This window comes from Varanus komodoensis, unplaced genomic scaffold, assembly GCF_004798865.1.
Source record: "Varanus komodoensis strain SLA01 unplaced genomic scaffold, ASM479886v1 scaffold3, whole genome shotgun sequence".
Taxonomy (NCBI): domain Eukaryota; kingdom Metazoa; phylum Chordata; class Lepidosauria; order Squamata; family Varanidae; genus Varanus; species Varanus komodoensis.
In genome coordinates, this window is record NW_025335761.1 from 63,144,180 (window position 1) to 63,158,189 (window position 14,010).

Genomic DNA, 14,010 nt, shown 5'->3' on the forward strand with positions numbered 1-14,010 from the left:
GCCCGCCCCGCCTCGCCTCGGCGGAGAGCGCGGGAAGCCTCGAAGGCGGCGGGGCGAGCGCGGCGGCGCCGGCGGCGGTGAGGAGGCCTGGCGGGGGGCTCGTCCGCGCCGGGGGCGGGGGGAGAGCGGGGGGTCGGTAGGCGGGGGGCTTTTCGCCCCCTCGGCGGCGCTTGCCTTCGCAGGCTGCGGCCGCATCGGCTACCGTGGGGGACTCAAGAGGCCTTCCCCAGACAGGCGCCCGCGGGGGGTTGCAGGCCCCATCATCCGCGACCCCCCAGCGTGGCGCCTGCCCGTACTGCTGGACTGCAGTGGCAGCCCCTCCCCCGGCCGGGACGCCCCTCTGTCCTGCTCTGCAGCACGTCCCCCCCTCCCCCCCGTTTGCGCCCCTTTAGTTATGCTGCACTACAGCACCCATGCCCCATCCGGTCCGTCCCCCAAGTGTGCTGGACTGCAGTGGCCATCATCCGGAGCTCTGTGCTTCTGGGCGTTGAGCTATGACACTTAGCGGCCTGCCTCTGGTAAGACCCCAACCCCCCCAACCCAGCACGCTTCAGAGCTGGACTACGGTGCCCATCGTCCACACCCAGAATGCTGCTCCTCCTCTTGTGCTGCACTAATGGGGAAGGGGGGAATGAGCGGTACTCCTTCCCCAGCTGCATGAGAGCTCCCAGGCCTGCTGCCAGCAGCCATTCTCTGTCCACCCACGCACTAAGGAAAGACAGAGGGAAATACAGTAATTTTGTATTTACTGTATTTTGTGTCTGTTTAAAAAAGATGGCATTGCAGCTTCGTCTTTCTTACGTGGGTCATGGCATTTGGCTCCACTTACTTCATTCATTATGTGAGCGCAAACTGGAATTCCCTTCATCCTCCTTTTGGGAAGAAGCAGGATGAACTGGCTTGTTGGGTCTGGTGCTTGCAAACCCCAATTTGTTGCATTTCTTTAAATTTTATTTATTTGTTACATTTCTATACCCCCTGTTAGCTGAAGCTCTCTGGGTTGTTCACAAGATAAAGCCTGAAATTATAAAATACAGTAATGCAGTGCGACATAATCTGAAGCCATAAGATTAAAGCAAAATAAAACCAAACTAGTAGCCAAGATAAAAGCAAGAAGCAGTGTAAAGATCCAAAAACATGCACAGCAGTTTGTAAAACTTGAAGGTCTAAACTGGGGTGCTGGACTTGAAGCCCTCCAGATGGACTCATGTTGGACTACAACGCCTGTCATCCATGTTGATCGGCTATGCAGGATGAGGCTGATGGGGGCTGGAATCCAGCAATGCCTGGAGAGCCACATGTTCTCATCCCTCATTTTAAAATGCAATGAATAAACAGGCCCTAAGTATTTGCAAAAACTCAGGCACCCCTCTTGCATTTCTTCTCCAGAGATGATGATGATGATAACATTTCTATGCCGCCCCTTGCCGAAAAATCGGAGCGGCTTACAACACAATAAAATACATTGAAATACAATAGAACATAATAAATTACCATTAAATACAAAAATACACTGAGTTACAAACATAATAATATAAAATTAAAATGATCATTCCCTCCAGGAAGGGAGTCTTGTCTTTTGTCTGTATTTACTCTGTAAAGTGCCATGCAGCTTGATGCTGTTATATAAATAATATATTTTGAACATAAATGTAAATTTGGTCTTATTAGAGTGACTATTACAGTATAAGAGTAAGCAGATATTACTGGTGTTGGTTAACAGTTTTAATGGTTCTTCCACTTTTCTAGCTACAGTTCAGTCGGAAATGGATATGAGCAGACTTTGCTCTTTTATGATCTGGCAATTTTGCAGTTAAACACCTTGAAAAAGTCTATTAAAATAGAGTATTATTCCTTAAATAATACATTAACTTTGATTTTGGCTGTATTTTTCCATTCACTTGAATTGCTAACCCCTGTTAAATTTTGTAATACAGATCGAGAAAATGTCTCCATCACAAAAACCAATGCGATATGGGCACACGGAAGGTCTCACAGATGTCTGCTTTGATGACACTGGAAGGTAAGTGATTGAGTCCATATGTAACTGTGATCAAATCATGAGCTCAGTGGGACTTCCTTCTGAGTATACATGCTTAGGTTATGCTGTGAAGGCCTGTTCTTCCAGGGTAAGATCCCAAAATGTTGATGTATCAATATACCTTTTTAAAAGTTGTGTGAACATTCCATATACTTAATCTGCATGGCAGGAATTTGGTGGAATTCACAGAATTTCCTGTGCAAAGTGTTTTTGTCTTATGTTTAAAGTGCCACGGTGCTCCGGTGCTAGTGTTTGCATACAAATGACCATCTACTGTTGGATATGCCAGCAAACAGCATAATCGTATGGCAGTCAATTTCCCCCTTCAACAAAAAGTTATCAACTGAGTGTTTCATGTCTCATTCACAGGGTGGGGTAGATTTTACTGTGTGTTGGCTATTTTGGCTACCTTTATGTGAAAAGGTGGGCTATTAGTGTGACTAAATATGAAGGTAGTGTAATTTCACAAACTTGAACTACAGGTAAGTAGAGCTGCTAGTCACTCTGTGTGGAAGCTTGCAGGTTCCACTTTGTTCTTCTGAACCAGGGATAAAGATAACGAAAAGGCAGGAGGACAAACTATTATGGTGACCACCGTTGACGAATGCAAAGTCTAGCAGCAGGAGGTATCTGCTCTTTCACAAAATGGCAGAGGTTGAACATCACAAAAGTCGATTTCAGCACAGTGTCACTTTCCAGTGTAGCAGAGTCAGTAATAGATTTGGGACTCAACCTTGTACCTGTTCAGACAGAAAGAAAGATCTGCAAATTCCAGCAAAACCCAGCCAGCTATGCTGGGAGTTAGAATCCTTTTTTCTGTCTTAACAGGCGTAGGATTGTGCCTTTAAAGAACTTCAGCATTGTCTTCTTGGTATAGTAGTTTTGATTCGCATGTGCTGAAGAGACCAGCTCTTTCCCAATGTTCTGTTTTGATCTCTGTGATCTTTAAGTTTGCAATCACCCAAACACCATCTTAAGGCAGTTCCACCTTGTAAAATGTTAGCCTGAATGACTGTTGTCACCAATACATACACCTTTTGAGGAATGTGACGTTTAGGTACTGTACTGTTTATGAAACTCTGTGAATATTTATGCATAGAATGAGCAATGTTGGCTTGGTTTCGTACATGCTTGCGTAATGTTGTTTTTTCTTTGAATAGCTGCATTGTAACTTGTGGCAGTGATGGAGACGTCAGGATCTGGGAGAGCTTGGATGATGACGATCCCAAGTCAATTAACGTGGGAGAAAAGGCCTACTCATTTGCTCTCAAGGTATCACAGTTAACATCAGTATGTGTGCCTTGGCGCCTAGGAGATGACCTGGTTCTTTCTATGCATCTGCAGCACTTGCTGGTAACGGTTGAATAGGCCTGTGTATTAGGTACGAGATTCTCATTTGCACAGCTGTGTGTCATGTTAGTTTAGAGCTTGGCAACTTTGGATAACCGCAGGCTCGTTCTGCACAGGTTATCAGGTCTGAGGAACTCACCTGATCCCTTGGGAAGATAAGCAATGTACGATGCTTAACATTGGAGGCCTTCCTCTGAGTGCCACCTCTAGGGCGGCTTGGCTGGTGGCCAAAAGCAGAGGGCCTTTCCTGTGGCAGCCCCTAATTATGGGGCAGGCTCGCTGCAGATGCCCATCTGAGACTAACCCTCCTGTCCTTTCAGCACCAGGTTAAGACTGCCCTCCAGGCCAATCTGGTTTCACTGGCCTTAATGTATTGACACACCTTCATTGTTTAAATTGTTTAAAAACTGGGCTTTTGATCGTTGCTGCGTGTTATTGTATTTTATGAATTCTTGTACACTGCCGAAAGACCTTTGATTATTGAGTTGTGTAGAAGTAATAGCGTCAGCTACAAAAGGCAGAACAACCACCTGGGTATGTGGCTAGTTGGACTAGTAAAATGTATCGATGAGTAACTTTTTTGTGGGTTTAGAAACATAGAGCAAGTCAGAAGGGGTCTCCCAGGCCATCTAGCCTGACCCTTGGCTCTAGCTGGCTCTGCTCATGACATGCCTGCCACGTGCATGCCTAGCTTATCCTTAAACACCCTCACCAATGGGGCTTCAACCACCTCCCGAGGAAGCCCATTCCATGCCCTATGGATCCTAACCATCAGGAAGTATTGAATCTTGATTCTCTGAGTTTTGCTCCGTTGGAACGTAAGGCTGCAGTGTATAAAGTTCACAGAGCAGGTATTGCTTATTTAATTTGTATCATTCCATCTTCAGTGTTATCATGAATAAATGGCAGAAATGTCTAAATTTAGTAGAATGTTTATTTATACAAGCATAATTATTTCCTCCACATTGACCATCCTGCTTGAATGCAAAAGTGGAACAGAAATAGGGCAGATACAGTATTCATGTTACAAATTCTTTTCTGAAGCAATATTCAGCTCCTTTTGGAACCAATATTCATGCTGCAGTGCAATATTTACCAAACATTTTAGCCGGATCCTTGCTTCAAACCTTAACACAACTCACATCATCGCAAGGTTACCTTTTGTTAAGATAAATGCTCAGGCTGCAGTTCTGCAGAATATTTTCTTTGAGGAAACCTGGAAAAAGTCTGCCCCCTTCTGCTTATGGTAAGTTAAAGCGACGCCATTAGGATTTGATCGCCTTCTTTGACCAAGTCAGCCTCTGAGGGTACATCCCTATGCTCTGTGGCCTCCATGCCACAAACCTGTGAACTCAGAGGCTTCTTTGCATCCTATGCCTGGAATGAGGTGCACTGGCAGCAAACTATGGTGTGCTCTTTGCCAGGTATTTTCTCTGCATGGCTGTTTGGTGCTATGGCAGGGAAGGAATCATAGAATAGTTGGGTCGAAGGGAGCCTAGAATGCCATCAAGTCCAGCCCTCGGCTGTTGCAGGACGCCAGTTGCACCATCCCATTCAGATAACTGTCTCTTTTCTTCTTGAATGCCTCTAGTGTGGAAGAGCACACAACCTCTCTTGGCAGCTGGTTCCACTGTCATATTTCCCTCACCCTCACAAAGTCCTTCCTTGTGTCCAGCCTGCACCTGGTGTGCTGTAGTTTAAGTTGATTGTTCCATGTCCTACAATTCGGGAAGAAAGCCAAGGAAGGAACCTGGATGCTAACAGGAATAGTCACAAGTTAACAGTCCCACCCTCCTCCCCTCTCCCTGCATGCCACGTTTTCTCTCTTCCAAGACCTTGGGGCAGGCATTCAGCAAGGTTTTTTCCGTATGGTTGCAAGGCAGCAGAGTGGAAGCTCAGCCTGCAGAGTCTCACCTCCAAAATCACAAGAATTCGGAGCTGGGACTCCAAAGAATTCTGTGTCTTCTCAAGCAAAGCCAGGAGGTCTTATGTTCATGCCCTAAATGGGCCAACATCTCATCTTTTATTTCAGGCATGTGTATTAAACTGTGCTTGTGAATTTACCTGGAAGTGCCGTAACCTGATCAGTACGTGCATGGCTTCGTATCTCCAGTGTGTCCCATTGCATGATTATTTAGAAAGAGGTTCTCCCACTTGGGTTAGTGGATGATCCTTCCCTCGCCTAATCCCTCATGTTACTTTATCTGTAGAATGGAAGGCTGATTACTGCAGCATCTAACAACGCTGTCCAGATCCATACGTTCCCAGAGGGCACTCCAGATGGTATCCTGACACGCTTCACCATGAATGCAAACCACGTGGTTTTCAATGCCGATGGGACCAGAGTAGCTGCTGGATCCAGGTAATTTGATCCGGAAGTATCGGGGGGGAAATGCACAAACTCTTCCTTCATGGATTTTGGTGCATACTAGCTGCTTGGAGAGAAACAGTCTTTTAAACAACACAGATGCTGTTATGTAATCTGCTCATTCATTCACTGACCGAGTGTTGGGTGGATTCCAAGGTGTAATTGACTGTTCCCTTGAGAAAGACTGGCGGAGGGGGTATTTATTTATTTATTTAAAAATTTCTATGCCGCCCCATTCTCCGAAGCCTCGGGGCGGCTTACAAAACATCAGTAAAATATAAAACACTAAAAATATAAAACACATTAACATTATAAAATAAGTCGCCCTGGGCGAAGAATTAAGCAAATAATATTAGCAATTAAAATGACGTTTGAATAAAAAGGTCTTGGCCTGGCGCCGAAAAACAAATAACGACGGCACCAGGCGGACCTCTCTGGGGAGCGCATTCCGTAGATTGGGCGCCACCACAGAGAAAGCCCTCCTCCGAGTACTTACCCTCCTAATTTCCTTCACGGAGGGTTCCCAGAGAAGGGCCTCTCCCGCAGATCTCAAGGGGCGGGCGGGCGTATATGGACGTAAGCGCTCCTTCAGGTAGCCAGGACCCAAGCCGTTTAGGGCTTTATAGGTCATCACCAACACCTTGAATTTGGCCCGGACTTCAATGGGAAGCCAGTGAAGCTGATGGAGGACTGGAGTCATATGAACATAATGCCCAGTCCCCGTCAGCAACCTGGCAGCTCTATTTTGAACCAATTGAAGTATCCGGACCGTCTTCAAAGGTAGCCCCACGTAGAGCACGTTACAGAAGTAAAGGCGGGAAGTCACCAGCGCATGTGTCACTGTCGCCAGACAGTCGTACTCCAGGTAGGGGCGCAGCTGATTAATCAGCCGAAGCTGGAGGAAAGCGCTCCTCGCCACTGCTGTCACCTGAGCTTCCAGTGAAAGCTCTGGGTCAAGGAGCACTCCCAAGCTGCGGACCTTGTCCCTAAGAGGGAGTGCAACCCCATTCAGGACAAGGTTCAATTCACCCTCTCCGAAGCCCAATCCACCAACCAACAGGACCTCCGTCTTGTCTGGATTGAGCTTCAGTTTATTGGCCCTCATCCAGCCCATTACCTCAGCCAGGCACCGGTTCAGCACAGCCACTGCCTCACCTGGATTGGTGGAAAATGAGAGGTAGAGCTAGGTATCATCAGCGTACTGATGATTCCGCAGCCCACACCTCCTGATGACCTCTCCCAGCGGTTTCATGTAGATGTTAAACAGCAAAGGGGACAAAATGGACCCCTGCGGTACTCCATGGCATCGCTGCCATGGCACAGAGCCTTAGTCCCCCAGCACCACCTTCTGGAATCGGTTATTGAGGTAGGAGCGGAACCACTGCAAAGCAGTGCCTCCGACCCCCAATCCCACCAGCCTATCCAGAAGGACACCATGGTCGATGGTATCGAAAGCCACTGAGAGGTCCAGAAGAACCAACAGGGACGCACTCCCGCTGTCCTTCTCCCTGCACAGGTCATCGTACAGGGCGACCAAGGCAGATTCAGTACCGCACCCGGGTCTGAATCCGGACTGAAATGGGTCCAGATAATCAGTTTCATCCAAGAGTGCTTGGAGTTGTCCCACAACCACCTGCTCCAACACCTTGCCCAGAAATGGGATGTTGGCCACTGGTCTATAGTTAGTGGCCATCTCTGGATCCAGTGACGCTTTCTTCAGGACCGGTCGGACTACCGCCTCCTTTAAAGGGCAGGCACCCGACCCTCCCTCAGAGAAGCGTTAACCACTTCCAAGATCCAGGTCCCAATCCCGTGCTTGGAATTATTTATTAACCAAGACGGGCAAGGGTCCAATAGGCAAGTGGTGGGACGTACTCGTCCAAGCACCTTGTCCACATCATCGGGCCGCAATAACTGAAATTCATCCAATAATTCTGGACCAGATGGCAGCATTGGTGTCTCCCCAGAAACCTCTGAGTCACTAGTAGAGTCTAGCTCGTGACGAATCTGAGCGATTTTCTCCCTGAAATGCTTGGCAAAGTCGTCGCAGCGGGCCTTCGAGGGAGGAACCAGATCTTTCTTAGGACCTGGATGAACCAGGCCTTGCACCACTCGAAAAAGCTCCGCCAGACGGCATTTTGAGGAGGCAATGGAAACAGAAAAGAAATTCTTTTTCGCTGCCCTCACCGCCACAGCATAGGCCCGATAATGGGCTCTCAAGTGTGTTCGGTCAGATTCATCCCGTGATCTCCTCCACCTACACTCTAGCCGTCTCCCAGCCTGCTTCATCGCCCGCAATTCAGGTGTATACCAGGGGGACAAGTGGGCTCTGCCTGGCGGGAGAGGACGCTTAGGAGTGATCGTGTCCACAGCCCTGCTCATCTCCCCGTTCCACAGTTCGACTAGAGCCTCGACAGGAGCACCAGTCTTGTCAGCCAGAAACTTCCCCAGGGCCTTCAGGAATCCACCCGGCTCCGGGGGCGGACCCACACAATCTGGTCCGCACCCTTACAGAGGGAGAGGCCGCTCTCGAGCACAAACCTCACCAGGAAGTGATCTGACCATGACAGGGGTGTCAAACATAAATTCCTCACCCTCAGACCACCCTCTTCCTGCCCCGTCGAGAAAACCAGGTCCAGAGTGTGTCCACGTTCATGGGTTGGGCCGGAGACATGTTGAGACAGCCCCATGGCCGTCATGGAGGCCATGAAGTCCTGAGCTGCCCCTGTTAGAACCTCCTCGGCCTGGAAATTGAAGTCCCCCAGGGCCAACATCCTGGGGGTCCTCAACCCCAGGTCCGAGACGGTCTCCGTCAGCTCAGGCAGGGAGACTGTTGGGCAGAAGGGTGCACGGTACACCAACAGAATCCCCAGTCTGTCTCGGTCGCCCAACACCAAGTAGAGGCGCTCCAGCCCTGGCCTCGAGGGGACCGGAAGTCCTGTGAGGGAGATGGAGGCTCGGTAAACCAAAGCGACCCCCCCTCCCCTCCCCTCCCCTCCCCTCTGGGCGTGAACAGTGCTGAACCAGATACCCAGGCGGGCACATTTGAGAGAGGGCGACATCCCCCCTCTCCCGCCCAGGTCTCCGTTATGCAGGCCAGGTCGGCCCCCTCATCCACGATCAAGTCATGGATGAGGGAAGATTTATTGTGGACCGACCTGGCATTGAGCAGCAGCACCGTCAGGCCCGAGGGGCGGTTGACAAGACTACCTGGCACCCTCTGGCTGGGGGCAGAACCAGAAGGAGGGACAGGTGTTAACCTTCTTCTGTCCCTCCTCCTTCTACGCGGACACGTTAAGCCCCCACCGCTGTTACATCCATAGAGCGGACGTATGCAGAGCTGTTCTGCTTGTATGAAGCCCCCTTGCACTTACTTGCAGTTCTCCAGATGTATAGAAGTGTAGAATATGTATAACATGAGCCAATACTTTACTGAGTTTCAGAACAACATTTGAGAAGGATGGTTTAACTTGGAGACCTGCATTGCGCAGAGGCTTAAACCAGTGGCCCTCTATGATTCCATGATCTTTAGACAGAGTCTTAGTTCAGCTGGCTTTTACTGTTACTCTTTTAACTGTTGCTCATTTTCTGAGTAGTTGTAGCTGGTGTTTGTGGTGTTTGAGGTGGTTCTAACTTGATTAGAACTTTGGGATCAATTCATTGTAAATCATTTTGCGTGTCCATGCAGAAAAGATACTTGTAAATGTTTAATGGTTTATATTGATCTGCGGTGATAAGGCATGCTGATATGATGTGTCTTAAATGTAGCTAAGGTAAAGAAATGTGTAAACTGCAGAGGCTCATCAGAGACAAACTTCTGTGCCCTTTTCTTTTCTACTCCATTTGTATTTTGGTAGGATAATTGTACATGGTTTCGTAAGTGTACCTGAGCAGAGTGCTACAGAATCACAATTAAAATTATTTTTAAATGGAGGAAATACAGTGTTCACTGACTTCCAGAAAATGTGGATGCCAACTTTAAACAAATTGCACAATTTCTGACTGCACTGTTATTATCTTTAGTGACTTTACAGTGAAAATGGTGGAGGTGACTGACAGCAGCCAGCAAAAGACTTTTCGAGGACATGAGGCGCCTGTTTTAAGTGTGGCGTTTGATCCAAGGGACATATTTCTGGTAATGTGTTTTCATCTGGACTTCCTTCTTATTGCTCACATAATGGTTTGTGCCATGATTCTAAACGCGTACGACTCCCATGCTGGGTGTAAGGTCCGCCTGGTGTTTCCTTGGGCATGCTCCCTCTGCAGTCAGTCAATTCCAGCTGTTACTTCGGCCTGATTCCGTGATCTCATGTTTCTTACATGAGGAAAACATTTTCATTTATTTATTTGTATTTTAAGATGTCATTCCTCAATAAAATGCTAACAAGTCGTAACACTGAAAAATAAGTTACAGACCTGGGCTGTAAACTTTTATGCAGTTACCACAGAATAAGTCCCATTGAATTCAGTAGTAATGCTCATCAGATTGTGTTGTCAAAGCAGTTTAATAGCAATTCTCTTTCTTTGTGGTATTGTAATTCTGAGATGAGATGAGGTTTAAGGATTTTTTAACACAATTCCAGGCAGCTCTCCAAAATACAAATTCCAGCCTGTTCGTAGGTTGTTGCAATGTCCAAACCTGGAACTCTGGGTCATCTAGGGGCTAAAAAATCCAGAGTTAACCCAACAATTGCCTGCTTTAAATATATACTTTTGATAAATTCAGCAGCAGTTTTGAAGGCTTGGAGGAGAATTCTATATGTGTTTGAGCAGATAGCTTTTGGGTGAAAGGTGAATATAGTTGATGCTTTTGATATTCTCCCAGCTAGTGCAATTTCCCAGTATTCAAGGAACGCAGCATAACTCTACCAGGAAATTGTGATTTCACCCTGGGTATTTTTAATGTAAAGATAATTGGTGTGGTTGTGTTTGGGACGACAGCTGTGGCATCACTGAGTGGAATCCTGTGAGTCTTTTCTCCAGGTATACTGCCTTTTTTGTATGCCAGACAGCTTCAGAAAACTTGTATTCTAGAACGTTGCTTAAATACAGCCTTTTGGAGGCCATGCACTCCCTCTTTCTACAGTTGGAGTGTATTTGTTTTGCCATCTGAAGAGAACAGCCCTCTTCAGCAGCAAAACAACCACCTGCCTCCTGGTATCAAGACAGGTCTGCAGAGTTTCAAGGAGTAGGTGTGGATTGTACCTAAAGAGGAAGTTATGCTCCTTAAAGACCAGAAGGTGTACCATGGCATAACCTTGTGAGAGGAAAGATGTGTTTTATTGAACCAAATAGTGAAAGATGTCCGTGTTTTTGAGCTGCTGTTGAGGCAAAATGAATCTCCAGAGCACAAAAAGGTAGCAAAGGCTCTTGCGTGTCTTGGGAAGGGCAGTAGCTTAGTGACAGAGCCCCTGTTTTGCCTGCAGAACTTCTCAAAAGTGTTTTCCTGAAACTCTCAGGCAGCCGCTGCCGGTGAGCATCAGCAGTGCTCCACTAGGCGGGCCAAAGGCTTAGCGCAATAAGGTCCATCTCAGATTCACTTCAGGTCACCTTGCAGGAAAGCTTGCCTTGGCCGCTAATTAGGTTTCCTCTTGGCCAGAGGGGTTCATTTCGGGACCAGTATTGTCCGCCACTTTATAAGCATAAAGGACTTGTGATCCCCATGCTGTTTTAAATTTTAATTTTAATGCACTAGGAGTTAGCTGGCTAAAGGCTAATGACTCTTTAATGTTCCCTTGTGCAGGCATCAGCAAGCTGTGATGGTTTTGTCAGAGTGTGGAACATTTCAGAGCAGGTAAAATGCCACAATATAGAGCTAATTAAACCTAGAATTTTACTGTAAGCGAGACTTACATAGCTTTTAATTTCCCATCTCAGCACTGAATTCATACCAGCTAGCATTGCCCATGTACCAAGAGTTGTGTGCTCTTGGAAATGCCAACTCCTGGTGGGGGTTTTTGTAACCTATTGTTCTGCTGATGTTTCAAGTAACAGATAATCTGGGAAGCTCTAAAGAGAACTTTTTCTCCTGCTGTACAATTTTTTTAAAAAATGATATTCCTTGATGGCCGTTTTTATTTTGATTGGTTCAGTGCTAAGTGAAAGCAGAAGGCAGTGCCTTTTGAGGGAGCCAGTGCAAATGTGCTCGTGCCGTTGCACTCCTGTTTTACTTCTTTGTTTCCCATGGACAGCCCTGCACGGTGTGTACAGAATGCCAAGACGAGATGCACCCTTGGTTTGATCCAGCAAAGTGCTTCTTATGTTCTTAAGTGTTTCTAAGTTCTCACATTTTTAGCTTGCCCTGGTTCACAGATCTTTTCCACAGACTACCAGTCTTCTATATAGCTGTTTCTTTTTTCTCTTTGCATTATTTTGTCCATAATTAATAGTCCCAAAATTTTTCAACCCAGTCTCTTTCTGTACGCATTTCAATAGATTTCTATTTTTGCCCTATTACTAATCATGCAGCTGTTACTAAGTTATGTCCTGCATTGTTAAGCCACAATCCTATTGTCTGCACCTCTGAAGATGGTAATTTTGGAGGCTTACAATCATCATATGCAGGACAGGAGAAGGAGCAGAGATCATCTTCACTTTTCTGTTTTCCCTCCCTGTTTTGTTTTGATTTTTGCTAGACAGGCATTTTTGTATCTCTGAAAGCTTCTTGGAAGGGGAGGGAAGGGGAACTGGCTCAGGCTCACTTGTATTTTGGCCCCTCAAGACTCCTCCCAGTGCTCTTCCCTCCCTGCTCACCAAACCCCCCCCCCTTTCCCCCTGGACGAGGTTGAGTTTCCAGCCTCACAAGCAAGCCAGAGTGCTTCTCACTGCATCGGCCATGAAGGGGAATGGAGGTTATCTACCAGGTCATTCAAATTGAAATATACAATTTCTAACAACCGTTGTTTGAAATAAAATGATGGCTGCTTCCAGTGTCATTTTTCGCACCAATCCTGTTTGCACGTTTTTCAGACACACTTGGCGAAAGCGACAAAATGGTTCTCCATGCAACTCGTTAGTGTTGGTTGCCTTTCCCTTGCTGGACCACATTTATGTCTGGTCCCCAAAGGAAAATATTTCTGATACCACTTGAACACTCAAGTGTGTGAGATCTACGGTGCAGATATGGATGGAATCGCTAGCGCATGGTGAATTTAATTAGGTGTTCCCAGTCAAGGTTCGGCGTACCTATTTTTAAATGAATGGCTCAGAGTCAAGCAGGGATAAAAACATGCATCTGGTTTGTAGCAATGAAACGGGATTGGCTGTTCTTCCCCTGCATGGAAACAGGTGCTCTCAGTTTAGGTCACCAATGGAGGAATGTTATCAGCAGAAAACCAGCCGTGCACTCTTTGAATCCCCACAGATGTATTTTTGCACAGAAATATATTAATGCAGCTGTATGTTCCAGTGCAGAACTCATAAAACACACAGGACCCAGAAAAAGGCGTGTGACCCCCAGCATGGCCAGGTTGCAGAACATGCTTCTGTGTAAACATGTATTCAACTTGTGGGGCTTGCGCATGGGACTTGTCTCTGAATGAATTCGCCCTGGATTGTTTTTTGAGCCCTACTTTTGTGAATGCGTCATCTGCGGAGGTGGGCAGCTGTGGGCGAGCTGCCTGTCTTTCCAGCAAACACTGGCTTTCTCATGGAGGGAATGCCAATCGGCTTCCAAGGAGTCCCGGGGTTTCCAGCACTCAGCTCGAGCCAAAGGGTTTGCTGGCCCCGCTTGGAAAACTCCACGTATTTCAGACTAGTTTAAAGCAATACATTTGTTGATGCACTTTCATTCTAGACTTGCGAGATGAGCTGGCTGCTGCTGCAGAGGTGCAATGACGTGGTCAGTGCAAAATCAATATGCAGACTCTCCTGGCAACCGAAAAGCGGAAAGGTAACACGGCAGTTTTCTGTCTGTGGTCTAAACCTCCTGTGGGTGAGCAGTCAGGTTTGGAAAAGCAGCTGTTGAAGAAAGGGCCGCATGCTCCCATTTTCCGCACTCCCGTCCTCTGCCAGGCCCTCTCTCCTGGTGCCGGTTGCCGTTGCATGAATGGAAACGGCAGGTGGCTGGTAGCATGTTCTGCCGACCTCAGTGAAACAACAGAAGAGACCTGCTCACGGTTAATGGCGGGGGGAGGGTGTCAGTCCCATGAGGGCATGGTTGCCTTAGAAACAGAAAAAAGGGAATTGGGGGGTCTCCTGGGCCATCTGGTCTGACCCCCTGTTCCAGCCGGTTCCGTTCATGTGATCGGCA

The 14,010-nt window shown here is 47.2% G+C and overlaps 1 protein-coding gene across 2 annotated transcripts in view; it reads left to right on the forward strand.

Annotated features, from left to right (window-relative positions):
* The first annotated feature begins 51 nt into the window (after nt 1-51).
* Nucleotides 52-14,010, forward strand: part of WDHD1 (WD repeat and HMG-box DNA binding protein 1) — a 43,634-nt gene continuing 29,675 nt past the window's right edge. Inside the window, exons 1-7 of one of the 2 annotated variants that reach the window (XM_044436928.1) lie at nt 52-77; nt 1,938-2,023; nt 3,202-3,313; nt 5,602-5,753; nt 9,783-9,894; nt 11,503-11,553; nt 13,555-13,650. In XM_044436928.1, the coding sequence (XP_044292863.1) occupies nt 1,947-2,023; nt 3,202-3,313; nt 5,602-5,753; nt 9,783-9,894; nt 11,503-11,553; nt 13,555-13,650 (600 nt within the window). In that variant the 5' untranslated portion in view covers nt 52-77; nt 1,938-1,946. Of the gene's footprint in view, nt 78-293; nt 519-1,937; nt 2,024-3,201; nt 3,314-5,601; nt 5,754-9,782; nt 9,895-11,502; nt 11,554-13,554; nt 13,651-14,010 lie in introns of those variants that run through there. The other variant, XM_044436927.1, reaches the window with a different exon arrangement.